At 50.9% G+C, this 14,314-nt stretch overlaps 2 protein-coding genes across 4 annotated transcripts in view; one reads left to right on the forward strand and one right to left on the reverse strand.

Moving 5' to 3' along the window:
* The first annotated feature begins 6,351 nt into the window (after positions 1-6,351).
* Positions 6,352-10,772, forward strand: FUZ (fuzzy planar cell polarity protein). 2 transcript variants are annotated; one of them, XR_005986163.1, is made up of 11 exons: positions 6,352-6,634; positions 6,897-7,018; positions 7,303-7,387; positions 7,502-7,570; positions 7,768-7,872; positions 8,646-8,843; positions 8,987-9,082; positions 9,283-9,504; positions 9,584-9,648; positions 9,724-9,798; positions 10,289-10,419. XR_005986163.1 is itself a non-coding variant. In XM_041744865.1 (11 exons), the coding sequence occupies exons 1-11, from the start codon at positions 6,524-6,526 to the stop codon at positions 10,513-10,515; spliced, it is 1,260 nt and encodes a 419-aa protein (XP_041600799.1). In that variant the 5' UTR covers positions 6,354-6,523; the 3' UTR covers positions 10,516-10,772. The 2 variants fall into 2 exon arrangements, 1 of the variants encoding a protein (XP_041600799.1); XM_041744865.1 differs by having other exon boundaries at positions 6,354-6,634; positions 9,398-9,504; positions 10,289-10,772.
* Positions 10,551-14,314, reverse strand: part of AP2A1 (adaptor related protein complex 2 subunit alpha 1) — a 32,923-nt gene continuing 29,159 nt past the window's right edge. The window contains exons 16-24 of one of the 2 annotated variants that reach the window (XM_041744862.1): positions 14,064-14,129; positions 13,668-13,724; positions 13,478-13,560; positions 13,269-13,358; positions 12,081-12,204; positions 11,843-11,959; positions 11,672-11,741; positions 11,310-11,444; positions 10,551-10,990 (exon numbers count right to left, since the gene is read on the reverse strand). In XM_041744862.1, coding sequence (XP_041600796.1) covers positions 10,913-10,990; positions 11,310-11,444; positions 11,672-11,741; positions 11,843-11,959; positions 12,081-12,204; positions 13,269-13,358; positions 13,478-13,560; positions 13,668-13,724; positions 14,064-14,129 — 820 coding nt within the window. In that variant the 3' untranslated portion in view covers positions 10,551-10,912. The remainder of the gene's footprint in view (positions 10,991-11,309; positions 11,445-11,671; positions 11,742-11,842; positions 11,960-12,080; positions 12,205-13,268; positions 13,359-13,477; positions 13,561-13,667; positions 13,725-14,063; positions 14,130-14,314) is intronic. The other variant, XM_041744863.1, reaches the window with a different exon arrangement.

Raw genomic sequence — 14,314 nt, forward strand, 5'->3', positions numbered from 1 at the left:
TGGTTAAATTTTTTCTGCCGCGGAGAGATGGGGGGGAGGGTCGTGTGAAGGGTCCAATCACATCCTCTGAAATGGCGTTACTAGGCAACGCTTGGGGTTGCCGGCCACTCGGAGGGGAGTGCAGCTGTTCTTCCCTCTCAAAGAAGCCCAATTCCAACCCAAGTGGCGGTTGCTAGGCAACACCTGATTGTTGTTTTCTGGGAGAGCGGCCAGAAACTAGCCTAGAACATAAATACATTCCAGGTGGATTAAAAATGTAAATGCAACAAATGAAACCTTAAAAATAGCTGAAGGAAGAAAGGAACACACCGCATAATCCTGAAGACTGGGAAAAGAGTTTATCATCATAGCAAAGCCAGGAAACGTAAAATATTGATCAATTTGTTCAAAAGGCTCCATAAGCCAAGTTGAAAAAAAAATATGATAAACTGGGGAAGTCGTTTGTAACATGTATTGACTGAAATTTTACTACATGAATATAACTTACTCATCAACAAAAACGTAAGAAAAGAGAAATACTTTTTTTTTTTTATTGGTATGAAGGCTCTCTCTTCTCCCATTCAAAACAATTTAAAATGGCAATTAAACCCCTGAAAATTGCTTATCTTCACCAATTAAAAAGCATTTTGCTTTTGTCGTGCTAATTAATATCTGAAAGAATAATGCCAATGAAGTCAGGGGAGTTTGGGCTCAGACATAGTCTAGAAGGGGCTGTAAATCAGCATAACTTGCCCTCCTGCGGTTTGGCAATGTACTTCAAGATAAAAGGGTGCATTCCTCTTGCATACAGTTATATCACCATTTTGTCACATTTACCTTATCCATCCCTTTTTGCTTTAATTTTCTTTGCTGAAGTCTTTTATTATTTTTATTCTTTTTAAAGACTTTGAGAGAGACAGATTGAGATAGTGACAGAGATAGCAAGAGAGAGCAGGAGCAGGGAGGAGAGGGAGAAGCAGGCTCCCCACTGAGCAGGGAGACTGACTACACAAGGCCCAATCCCAGGACCCTGGTATCCTGAGCCAAGCAGAAGGCAGACACTTAACCAACTGGGCCACCCAGATGTGCCTGCTGAATCCTTCTAAAGCAGAGTCCCAACATCCCATCATTTTACCTCTATATGCTTGGCAAACCTCTCTAAAAAGTTAAGGATGGGGAGCCTGGTGGCTCAGATGGTTGAGAGGCTTGCCTTTGGCTCAGGTCATGATCTCTAGGTCCTGGATGGAGCCCCAGCCAGGCTTCTAGCTCAGCAGGGAGTCTGCTTCTCTCTCTCTCTCTCTCTCTCTCTACTTTCCCACTGTTTGTGCTCACACTCAAATGAATACATAAAATTTCATTTTTTTTAAGATTTTATTTATTTATTCAGAGACACACACAGAGAGAGAGAGGCAGAGACACAGGCAGAGGGAGAAGTAGGCTCCATGCAGGGAATCTGACATGGGACTGTATCCTAGGTCTCCAGGATCAGGCCCTGGGCTGAAGGCGACACTAAACCGCTGAGCCACCCAGGCTGCCCATAAATAAAAATTCTTAAAAAAAAACAAAAAAACAAAAACAAAAAAAACCTTGAGGACATTTTCTTACATAGCCACTATGCCATTATCACCCCTAACAAAATTATTCTTGGTATTATCTAACATGAATCCACAGTCAACTTTCCCTGATTCTCAAAATGTCTTTCTTCAATTGTTTTATTTACATTAGGATCCAAAGGCCAAAAACATATTTAGACATTATAACTCTTAAATTTCTTTTTTCTCTTAAATTTCTTTTAATTTAAAGCAGCTCCCATTTTTTTATGCCAGTGTAATTCAATTTTAATAAAAGTATAAGGAAGATTAAATTGGAGAAAGGAAAAATGATCAACAGGTAAGAAGATTAAAATACTTCCTAAAATTAAAATTCACCCTATTAAGTAAAAGGAAACTTTTCTTTAGATAAGCTGAATGTATGACTGGTTGTATTAACTGATTTTTAAAGAGATTTTATTTATTTGAGACAGAGAAAGAGAGAACACACAAGGAAAGGAGAAGGGGTACAGGAAGAGGAAGAAGCAGATTCCCCACTGAGCAGGGAGCCCAATGTGGGTTTTGATCCCAGGACCCTGAGACCATGATCTGAACTGAAGCCAGGCGGTTAATTGACTGAGCCACCCAGGCGCCCTTAACTGATTTTTAATACATTTCTGTTAATGTATTACAAATGGTAAAAATGAACAATTAGATATTTTAGCCTGGACTTCAGCTTCTAGCATTATGATGGATTAGGTGTAATAATACTATTTTTGCAACATTGGTGGTTTCTTAAAAGGTAGACCTCATGAAAGGTCTTCAAGAATCCCTCCCCCCAAAACAAACAAACAAAAACAAACAAACAAAAAAAAGAATCCCTCCCCACCGTCCCCCCAAAAGACAGCCAAAAAAAATTTTTTTTAAGATTTTATTTATTTATTAGACAGAGAGAGGCAGAGACACAGGCAGAGGGAGAAGCAGGCTCCATGCAGAGAGCCCAACGTGGGACTTGATCCCAGGTCTCCAGGATCACACCCTGGGCTGAAGGCAGCGCTAAACCGCTAAGCCACAGGGGCTTCCCAAGACAGCCAAAAATTAACAAAAAAGGGGACGTTGGCATAGAACTGCCTGCACAGGGAAGGGGCTGCATTGGCATTACAGAACCTGAATGTAGCTGTGAATTGGAAAACTGAGTCTCTTTCTCCAGCTAAGCAAGAGCATCCCAGGGCAGTTGAACTCGTTCCAGGTTGGTGACACTCCTGAGAATTTGCAAAAGTAGAAGTCAGTACTCCTTATAGAACTACGGTCAATAGCAGGTAATGAGTTCAGATCAAAGACCACCACCACAGAAGCAAGGACTATAAGTTAGAGTCCACAGAAAGAACAGTTAACAGATGTGACATCCCCACCTCCAGGACTTTAGGTCCTGCAATGGTTGGGTTCATAATGTACCATAATGTGCAAAATGTTGAGAGAAATAAAGGACATTATCTAAGTTATCTTTTGCTGTGTAACAAATTACCTCAAAGCTTAGTGGCCTATGGAGTACCTGGGTGGCTCAGTTGGTTAAGGGTCTACCTTCAGCTCAGGTCATGATCTCAGGGTCCTGGGATCGAGCCCTACATTGGGCTCTCTGCTCAGCAGGGAAACTGCTTCTCCCTCTGCCTCCTCCCCCTTACTCCTGCTCTGTCTCTCTCAAATAAATAAATACAATAATAAAAAAAAAAACCTTAGTGGCTTAAAACAACACTAATTATTTCAGAGTTTCTGTAGATCAGGAATCCAAGCATGACTTCACTGGCTCTTATGTTTGAGTCTCTCACTGGCTTCAATTAAAGCATCAGGCAGCCCTGTAATCATCTCAAGGCAGAACTGGAGAAGGATCTGCTTCTGTACTCTTGTAATCATTAGGAGGATTCAGTGCTTCATGCGCTGTAGGCCAGGGACTGTCCTCAATTCCAAGGACCACCCCTTTGGGTGCATCACAACATAGCATTGGCTATATCAGAACAAGCAAGACAGTACCGACAGAAGAGAAAATGCAAGCAAGATGGAAGTCATAATATTTATAACTTAATCTCAGAAGCGACATCCCACCGCTTCCGATAAATTCCATTGTTAAGAGCAAGCTACAGGTCCCATGCACACACCCGGAAAGAGAAAAGATACTGAGTAGCTGGAGGTGGAGATCACACTGGGAGTCATTTTAGAAGCAGCTTGCCACTAACACAATCATAAAGATCCGCCCATTATCAAGAAAATATGGAGAAAGAGTAGGCGGATTTGGGAGAAATTTTATATAATTGTTGGGGCAAAAAAAAAAAAACCCAACTCAATGGGAAATTTATTTATTTATTTACTTATTAATTAAATATTTTATTTATTTATTCATGAGATATACAGAAAGAGGCAGAGACACAGGCAGAGGGAGAAGCAGGCTCCATGTAGGGAGCCTGATGTGGGGCTCGATCCCTGGACTCCAGGACCACACCCTGGGCCAAAGGCAGGCACTAAACTGCTGAGCCACCCAGGGATCCCCTTGACCTTCCAGATCTATGCTGACTCTAGGTGGTTAGTGTCAGAAATGAATTGACTTGTAAGACATCCACTTGGTGTCCACAGAGAACTGGAGAATTGCTTCATATGGAAACCCCACACATTTGGTGTCAGAAGTGTGGTAAAGAGAGAAACAATTTTCCAGTAGGATGTACTTTAAGAAGGAGGCAAATTAAAAATTATGTTGAAAGGATGGTCTGATGGTCTGAGAGGCAAGAAGGAAATGGGAGAGAAATGAATCATAAATACTTATGTAATTACAAATAAACACTGCATAAAATAAGAAAAATATTCAATGAAAGCATAAAAAAGTCACGACTGCAACATCTAGTTGGTTATCTGGATGGAGTTTTACAGAGGTAAGCTGCTATATGCTCTTTGTATTATTTGAGAGAGTGCTTAAGATCTTGTTTAACTTTTTGCTAAATTAAACGTGTATGGTAAAATTTCAAGGGTAACCAATAAAAATAAGAGAGAGTTACAGTGTATATATTAGAAACCAGAAGAGCGAGGAAAAAATGGTTTGAGGAAATGAATAATAATCCAGAAAAAGATAGGAAAGCAGAAAAAAAACAAACATTAAACAGGCAGGACAGTAATAAAAAAAAAAAAAGACAGTAGAAATACATCCAAATAGCTCAGTAGTCATCATAATAAATATAAATGTACCAAAGAAAAATTAATAGAACCCAGAAAGAAATTAATATATTACTTCATTTAAAAAATATTTATTTATTTGAGAGAGAGAGAGAGAGAGATTGCTTGTGCGGGGTGAGGAAGAGGAAGAGAGAGAATCTCAAGCAGGCTTCACACTGAAGCTCAGAGCCCCACAGGGGACTGTATCCCACAACACTCAGATCACCACCCAAGCTGAAATCAAGAGTCAGATGCCCAATCAATTGAACCACCCAGGCACCCTTGCCTCTTTTTTTTTTTTTTAAGTAATCTCTACACCCAATATGGTGCTCAAACTCACGATCCCAAAATCAAGAGCTGTATGCTCCTCCGACTGAGCCAGCTAGGCACTTCCATACTTAATTCAGTATGTTATGTATATTTTATTCCTCTAAAAGTTGATGAAATTTAGTGTGTAGATAAATGTCTTAATATTATGAGTTATTAGAAATCAAATTTAGAGGGGGTGCCTGGGTTGCTCAGTCTATCAAGCATCTGACTCTGGATTTTGGCTCAGATATCATCTCCTTGATCTCAAGGAGATCAAGTCCCTTGTCAGGCTCTGGGCTCAGCAGGGACTCTGTTCGAGATTCTTTCCCTCTGCTGTGCTCTCTAAAATAAATAAATCAATATTAAAAAAAAAATCAAGTCTACAATGCAGGCAAAACATGTCTGAAAGGAAGTGTTTTTTAACACTACTATATATTTTGCAAATACATTTGGGTGAATGGAGGCTACTGTTCTCACAAAAGAGAAAAGTTCTAGCTGATTAAAATTGTAACTAAATGAAATTTTACTTTATCAGTTTAAACACACAGAGGAAAGAAGCTAACGTATGTCAATCCAGGATCGGCTAAATTGATTTTGTTACATCCATAACGTTGATTATAAAAAGATATTTTTTAAAAAACGACGTCTCTTTATATGGTCTTATGAGAAAAAGTTTGAAGACAACGTTTTCACAGTGAACATATTTGCCAAATTTGTGAATACTCGGTATTAAACTGGTAACTTTTTGTTTCGGGAAAGGATTTGGGGGAGGAGCATTTTCACGTTCGGCATGCTGCACCAACATGTATAAATTTACTGCAGAAATACTCTTATTTTTATGGTTCTGGAAAATAAAGCATTTCATCTTTCTTTTTCCTAATAACAAAAACAACCATCTCTTTTGGTGGTTACTAGGCAACGTTGGCCGGACCGAACCATCCGCGAGGGTGAAGGGGGAGACGTCTCGGTTTTGCTGGCGAGTTGACAGGCGGCCATCTTTGAACCGGGCACTGCTCTTAGTCTGAGACGGAATGTGGTCGCTAGGCAACGCTTCGGCGCCGCCACCATCTTTTGAGTGGAGCACAGCTATTTATAAATTTAGAAAGTGAGATATCCTAGCCTACCTGATGCTTGCTAGACAACGCCTTGGTGCTGTCACTACCTTAAAACCGGGCTTTTCATTCTCTTTTTTAAATAAATGGAATCAAACCATTTCAAGGAGAAATTACGAAAGTCTACAAGAACTACGGGCGCCATCTTTGTTAGGGGCATGTGACTTCCGGTTGAAGAGGAAGAGAATCTAACAGCTTGGGGGAGGTGCTAGAATAAAGACCTAGGGATGGTTTGAGTTGGATGAAGAAGGCGGGAAGTCCACTTCTCTTCCAATCAGCTCCTCATCTCGCCCTTTGGCAGCTTGGGACGGCCGACCGGCAGCCCGACTTAGTGTGACTACGGGCATGCTCCAAAGTGGTCACTGACTGCCCCCACGAGGGGACTGGAGGGGGTTCCAGATGGGCGAGGAAGGGACGGAGGGCACCGTGCATCTACTTTGCCTCGCGGCCTCCAGCGGAGTCCCCTTGTTCTGCAGAAGCAGCCGCGGCGGCGCCCCCGCCCGCCAGCAGGTGGGGCCCTAGATGCCTGGATCTCCAAAATAGAAGGGGGCTAGGCACGTCCTCTCTGGGTCTTCAAGGGAGTAGGGTCTGGAGAAGTTTCAGAGTTGAGTTTAGAGAGTCAAGGGTGCAATGAATGGACTAATAATCCTGGTTCCCAGAAGAGGTGGGGCCAGGGGATCCAGAAAGAGGAGGGGGCGGGGGCCCTGGACACTTGGGTCTCAAGGTGGAGGGGACTGGGGGCTCCTGTCTGATGTCCCCAACCTTTCCCCAGCTCCCGTTCTCTGTCATCGGTTCTCTCAATGGAGTCCACATGTTTGGGCAGAATCTCGAGGTGCAGCTGAGTTCTGCAAGGACGGAGGACACCACCGTGGTGTGGAAAAGCTTCCATGACAGGTCTCCAAGCGGTAGCTCTGGGGGCAGGGCCAGGGCCTGGGCGACGGCCCCTGTTGAGCCCCTAGCCCTACCAGCTCTCCAAGGCCAGCAGTTTACTTGACTGTGGAATCTTCCACAAACCAGTTACCCTCTCTGACCCCTGCGTTTCTCTGTATGAGAAGCAGGTTGTGCTGGCTGGCAGAGGATGGAGCTAGCATCCAGGAGCAAGGGCAGACTCTGCTCTCCTCATGGCCCTGTTTCCTCGGCCTGGACTCATTCTTCCTTCTCACCTTCCTTTCTCACAGCATCACCCTCATTGTTCTGTCATCTGAGGAGGGCACCTCGGAGCTGAGGCTGGAGAGACTACTCCAGATGGTGTTTGGGGCCATGGTGAGACTCCCCAGGCCTCTTCCCCAAACCCAGAAATCTGAACTCTCAGGATGGTCCTCCCTCACACCAGGAGTCCAGATCCCCAGGCCCTCCTCTCTTATTTGGTTCTTCTAGGTTCTTCTTGTAGGACTTGAAGAACTGACCAATATCCGCAACATAGAGAGACTGAAGAAGGAGTTGAGGGTGAGGCTGCTGGACATGAACACGGAAGTTAGGATTCCAGATCACTGACATTTGGAACTACAGATCTCAGCAGCCCCTGGGGCAGCCTAGTCTTTTGACCCTAGAACCGGGCTCAGCAGGGCTAGTTTTCTGAAGGGAAGGCAGCAGATCTGGGGTCCACCTGGGTCCTAAGCTCATCCCTCCTTCCCCCCTGCCAGGCCAGTTACCGCCTCATTGACAGTTTCCTGGGAGACTCGGAGCTCATTGGGGATCTGACCCAGTGTGTGGACTGCGTGGTTCCTCCAGAGGGGTCTCTCCTGCAGGTACTGAGGATGCACTGGGAACCCTTAAACCTGTCACTGTGGCCCTGGCTCAGTCCTCATCCTCTTACCCCTGGACCATTGCCTCAACCTTTTCTCATCCTTTTGGCTTCTGTTCTAACCCCCACTTGGCCTAAGAGGGGTCTTTCTACACAAAGAGCTTACCCCACCTCTCCCCAGCTCACAGCCATCCCATGGCTTCCATCACTCCCAGGACAAGCTCCCGATGCCTCAGCCTCGTGTTTGAGGACCTGTGGAATCTGAAACCCACCAATGTGCTCACCCTGACATCTGCTAACTCCACAATCCACCTTCCCCCAGCTGCCTCAGGGGTCCCCCGATCCCAGCAGCTTCCCAACTTCCTTGCTTTGGCATATGCTGTTCCTTTTGCCGGTGAATTTCCATCTGTGCTTCCTTAAATGTGGTTCTCGTTGATTCCCCTGGCATGCAGGCCTCCCATGGTGGGACTAGGTCCAGGTGATTTGACCTCTCCAAGCAGGAGAAGGTGGCTGATTGCACCTCCTTGAGACATAGTAGGATTCAATACACCACACCTGTGTCTGTTGTGATTCTCTGCTTCAGTACCACGTGTCATGTTAGGGAGCAGCCACCCTACTGTTTAGTGTGACTTGGGGATTGTACCTGCATGTGAAAGTGAAGGAGGGTGAGGCACATGAGCATGCCACTAGGCAAGCTCTGAATTGTATGTGAGTCTCTTCACACTCCTCGCCCACCTGCGAAGTCATTCCCGCCCCTGCCCATGTCTCCTCACCCAGGAAGCCCTCGCTGGGTTCACCGAAGCGGTGGGCACGGCCTTTGGCTGCCTGGTCGTGTCGGGCCGGGTGGTGGCAGCAACAGAGAGCTGGTGGCGGCTGGGGACGCCGGAGGCTGTGTTGCTCCCCTGGCTGGTGGGGTCCCTGCCACCTCAGGCCGCTCGCGACTACCCGGTGTACCTGCCGCACGGGAGTCCCACGGTGAGTTGGGGGGCGGGGCGTCGGGGACAGGTGGGACGCGGAGCCGGGGCTCCAGTGGGAGGGGCGGGGCTCCGGTGGGGAGGGGCGGGGCTCCGGTGGGGAGGGGCGGAGCTGCGGCCAGCCCTTGCGGCTCCCCGCTTCAGGTCCCGCACCGGCTTCTGACCCTGACGCTGCTGCCGGGCCTGGAGCTGTGTCTGCTCTGCGGGCCGCGCCCTCCCCTCAGCCAGCTGGATCCACAGGTCAGTCCGCGCCATGTCCCCGCTTTTCCCCTTTAACGCCCTTGGCCCGCCAGTCCACCCCCTCTCTCCCCACCTTGCCCTGCAGGCGCCATCTGCTCTGGGCCCACCCCTCGCCGGCCCCGCCCCTCCAGTAGGCCCCACCTCCTTGGACCCGGTTCCATTCCCGTTCTCGCCTGCGTTCTCGAATCCCATCCCTCCAGGCTTGGCACTTTCCTTGGTCCTCTCTGCTCCCCTCCCTTCGTGGGCCCCTCCTCTCCCTGGCCACGTCCCCTCCCTGGTACGCGCCCCTGCCCTCACCCACCCGCCTGGCCTCAGCTTCTGGACCGCTGGTGGCAGCCAGTGCTAGACCTGCTGCGGGCCTGCGTGCCGCTGGGACCCCGAACGCTGCCCGCTGGCTTCCCCCTGCACGTGGACATCCTCGGGTAGGGCTCGGACGGGGGCGTGGGTTGGGGGGGCCTCATCCCCTCTGCCCTGGCCATGACCCCACCTCCTTTCTCACAGGCTACTGCTTCTCCACCTGGAACTGAAACGTTGCCTCTTCACGGTGGAACTTTCTGGGGATCAAGGTGACTGAGGAGGACGAGGCTGGGAGGGGCTTGTGCCCAGGAGGGGCTCTTTGTCACCCTCTTTTTCTGGTCCAGAGCCTTCTCCTGAGCAGCGTCGGCGTCTCCTGCGCTCCTTCTACACCTTGGTCACCGCCACGCACTTTCCACCAGGTCAGCGGCAGATAGTGTGCCCTCTTTGCACATGTTAGGACTGAGTCTCAGATCACACAGGGAGGACGGGGCATCCACACTGATGCAGAGGGCAGGGAGGTCCCAGCCTAGAAACGCACAATCTACTGGGCAATCCCTAACAGTTAACCCTGGGATTTAATCTCTCGCCAAGTGCTTATATACATAATGACTCACTTCATCATCATAGGTCAGGTGAGGGATGGCTCGCTATATCATCTGTGATCTGTATTGCTAAGCAGATTGTTCAGGGCTGCACACAGCATCCCCAGGAAAGTGGAGGACAGGGGCTGGCTGGGAAAAAGGGGGAGAAGGTCCAGGTCTTTCTTCACGCAACTGCCAGCCAGCTGGAGCCATGAGGCCTTCACCCATGAGGACTCAAGACTTAGGCTCAGGTGTGTTGCTCCTGCAGGCTGGCATTCTAGTTTTCTGGGCCCACTGGTCACCTTGGCCCTTCCTGTCCTTCCTCCAGAGCCGGGGGCACCAGAGGAGAAGGTGGAGGATGCAGTCCAGAGGACCCAGGTGCCAAGAGCCTGCTACCTGGTGTCCGGGCCCGAGGAGCCAGGCACAGGATGGCGGCTGGTGGCTCTGCAGTTGGGGCCACGGCGGTTGCTGCTGCTGCTATCTCCCCAAAGTCCTACCCATGGGCTGCGGGGCTTGGCCACTCACACTCTGCATGCCCTCACCCCACTCCTCTGATCCCTGGGCATGAGCCTTTAACACAGACACAGCTATTAGCATCTCTCTGTTTATTCGCTCACAATAATACACAGCCCCTGGAGGGGGAGAGGGCAGGAGGGGCTACAATGGGGTGGGGTGGGAGGGGAGGAGGCGCCCACTTCCCTGGCCCCTCTCCCCTCTGTGCTTAAGGGGGAAAGGGAGGGAGGGGTCTCCCCCTTACCCCCCAGAATGTAAACAGCAGCAGATGAACAAAAATAAAAATACAAAAGGCCGGAGGAAGGTCCCAGGCATCCCCCCACCCCTGGGGTCTTCCCTGTCACCAGTGGAGGTCCCCTCGCTGCCCCATCCACCAAAGCTGCCTCAGTCCTAGGGGCTGCCCGGCACCGGCCACATCCCCGGGGGCAGAGTCCAGGGCTCAGAACTGCTGGGCCAGCAGCTCACACAGGTGACGAGAGACAGGTTCCTTGCTGGTGCGCAGGGTCAGCCGGTACATCTGGGTGGAGGACAGGGCAGTGGGGACTCAGGGAAGAGGCAGAGAGGACAGAGAACCCAGGGGAGGAGGACACAAGGGAGATTGAAGAGGAAAAAAAGGGCCAAAGGATAAAAGTGATGGAAGGGAGAGGAGGCAGGAATAAAAGCAAAAAGGCGGGGGTGGGGGGGAGGAGGAAACTCAGAAGAGTGGAAAGGAAATGGAGTGGCAGACAGTAGACAGAGGACACAGGGACACAGCACAGGGATGTGATTAAAAAAAAGCATAGTGAGGCAGGGGGTTACTTGTCAGCCTCAGGGCCACCTCCTAGACCACCACTCACCTGAGCCTGGGCATTGGGCTCCAGCCGGAGCAGACAGCCCACCTGCAGGGCTTTAGTCTGGATGATTCCAGCCCCCACGAAGTTCTCAGGGTTGGGGTCCACATTGTCCAGGAGGGCAGAGCCAAACCCCAGGAGCTGGGGAAGAAGGGCAGCCGTCAGAGGGGGCCAGATCTGGTAGCCACCAGGCAGTGGCAAACCAGCTCCCCAAAACCCTTGCGAGTGGGAACTGTACTACACCACTTTACAGATGGGGGAAACGGGATGGAAAAGTGGGGCCCCCTCCCCAAAGACCAGTTAGGGAGAGGCAGGGCTGGGGTGTGAGTCCAGGGGCCCCTCTCCTGTCTCGCCTAGCGGTCACTCACTTTGGCCTTAGTGACTTCTGCATCCATGGGGTGGTTGGCTTTGAAGATTTTCTGCGCCTCCTGTTGGGGGCTGGGGGTGGGGAAGGTTCGGGTCAGTACTGGGGAGGCCCCTGCAGCCCCGCCCCTGTTGCAGCTCCGCCCCCGTTGCGGCCCCGCCCCCCTGCTGCTCACAGGCTCAGCTGCTTCCAACGCTGGAAAAAGTCTTGGGCTGCCATTTCTGTGGGCTGGAAGAACTTGTTGATGGTCACCGGGAGCTTCAGGGTGAGGGACTGGGGGGCGCCCCCATACCTGGCAGGGGGCCAAGAAGGCTCCATCAGACCCCCGCCCCGCCTCCAGGAGACCTCCACGGCTCAGCGGCTCAGCCGCTGGGCACTACCCCAGCACCACTCACCTGCCCTGCCCCACTCACCGGAAGCGCACGGACAGGAGCGGGGGCGTCAGGAAGTCCCGCAGACACTCGATGTTGAGCACCTGCTGTACCTGTGCCCCGCCGTCCACCTGCGCGGCCACACGCTTGGTCTGCACTGCTAGCTGTGCCCGCCGGGGGTCAAGGAAGCCAGGAAGAGGCCGTGAACCTCCAATGGTTCCAAACCTTCCCCGCAGCCCCAGCCTGCAGGCCTCAGAGGGGCCGGCCCTGCCGTCCTCGGCGCAGCCTACATGGCCCAAACTCTTAAGTGAGCCCCCTGGCCACCCACTGGGTCCTACTCCGGCCTTCCACCATGGGCTCGGTGACCTCCATTGGGGCACACGTCAGCGTACTAAGGCAGAAGCCTTCTGAGGCCCTGATGGCTGGCTTGAGTTAGAATCCTAAATCTTACCACCTTAGTGACTACAGGCAAGCTACTTGACCTCAGCCCCATCTTGTTCGTGTGTCTGGCATGGTCAGGCCACCAAAAGTGGCAGCAGCAGCATCACCTCTACCATCAGGTTGGCAAGGATGGGGTCTTATGCATCTCTGCCCCTGCCCCCCACCATTCCCAGTGCAGAGCTGAACCTGTGGGAGCCTCTGGAAATGTTGACAACTGAATGAAGCAAAGAGCTGAAAAAGTCCTCAAAGCTTTGGACCCTAGCTGCTGTCATTTCATGGGCATGAAAACCACTATCAGAGAAAGGATAAGGACTGACACCTTCCTTTATGCCAGCCACCCTTCTAGAGTTTTCCAACCACACTGACCTTCAAAAACAACGCTATGAGAAGGAAGAGGGTCTATACTTCAGATAGGAAGGCTCAAAGAGGCAAAGTGACTGGTTCAGATCACACAGAAGACCCTGATCAGCACCAAGACCACCAGGCCTGGCTCTGCACTGGGAGGTACTTGAATTGGGGGTATGGAGCCCAATAGAGGATGAGGTCAGGGCATGGAAGGGGCCTTACAGGGAAAAACTGAGGCACACTTATCCCATCACTTCACTGTCCTCAGGCTGTCCTGGGTGGGGAGAGGTCCACTCCTGTATCGAGTAACCATATGCTCATGATCTCAAGTAAGAAGACTGACCAGGGCTCAGGACCTGGGCCCATCTGCTTCCCAGTGGCCAGGAAGGCAGACCTGGAAGGACCGGGGGAGGGGAAGGGGGCTGGGCCAGGCCGGGAGGATATGAGTCTGGAGGTCTCCAGGGTGGACGACAGTGGGTGAGAAGTTCTGGAACTGCACCGACGTCTTGTTGCCATAGAAGAGATACATGCGGCCTGCAGAGGGCGGGGAGAGGCAGGGCTCAGTTTGAGTTCCTTCAATCTCCTCTCCAGATACCACCCAAGCCCCAGTGTCCTGGAAACCCCATCCCCACACTACCCCCTTCTGGACGCACCCAAGTTCTGCCGGAACTCCGACTTGACGCCGATCTGCAACAGCTGGTTCTCAAACAAGACCCCATTGTTCTTGCAAACGAACCTGGGTGAGGGTGGTGGGGAAGCTCAGGATGCCAGGGAGCCTGTCTAGGCCCCGCTCTGTGCTCCCCACCTGTCCCCATTCCTTCCCTGATCTTTCCCATGACTCACTTATTCAGCAGCTCATCAGCTTCTGGGATGGGTGGCCCGATGTCCTCAGGACCTGGGCTGCAGGTGGGGAAAGCAATGAGATGTGAACAAGTTGGGGGCTAGAAAAGACCCGGAGCTAAAAATGGGAGACAGTAACCCCTCAAAGGACAGAACCCCGGAATCCATATACCCAGATTTCCCCAAAGAACACCAGAAGCAGGCTGGCGATTGCCTCTAAAAGGAATAGGATGCTGGTGTGTGCTGCCACCCCTGCCCCCTGTCAGAGAACCCCAACTTTGATTCCTCTCCAAATCCTTGCCTCTGCAGCTCATCAGGACCCCCTTGATAAGAGCTTGAAGCCCCCTAACCCTCCCTGGGGACACAAATCTGCCCCCCAACCCTGAGGCCACCCCTTACTCAGCAGCTGGAGCTGGGTCAGCCAGCAAAGCCATGGGGCTCTCAGGGGCAGGCGGCTCCAGCTCGCTGGGCCATCCAATCCCAGAGCAGACAAGAGAAGACAGGCGTGGCAGGCAGCCAATCCCAGAGAGGCAGCAGAGGGCCGGAGAAAGAGAAAGAGGGAGGAGGGAAAGAGAGAAGGAAGAGCAGGCTGAGACATGGTGATGGGGAAGGACGACACAGGGTGGCTAGGGTCAGCCAAGAGTCCAGAG

This window comes from Vulpes lagopus, chromosome 2 (assembly GCF_018345385.1).
Source record: "Vulpes lagopus strain Blue_001 chromosome 2, ASM1834538v1, whole genome shotgun sequence".
In the NCBI taxonomy this organism is placed as follows: domain Eukaryota; kingdom Metazoa; phylum Chordata; class Mammalia; order Carnivora; family Canidae; genus Vulpes; species Vulpes lagopus.

Bases quoted from the DNA above. Each gene is read 5' to 3' on its own strand.
- FUZ (XM_041744865.1), top strand. From the start codon at position 6,524: ATGGGCGAGGAAGGGACGGAGGGCACCGTGCATCTACTTTGCCTCGCG. The intron at 6,635-6,896 runs GTGGGGCCCTAG...ACCTTTCCCCAG, and splicing joins GCGCCCCCGCCCGCCAGCAG to CTCCCGTTCTCTGTCATCGG. The intron at 8,844-8,986 runs GTGAGTTGGGGG...TCCCCGCTTCAG, and splicing joins TGCCGCACGGGAGTCCCACG to GTCCCGCACCGGCTTCTGAC.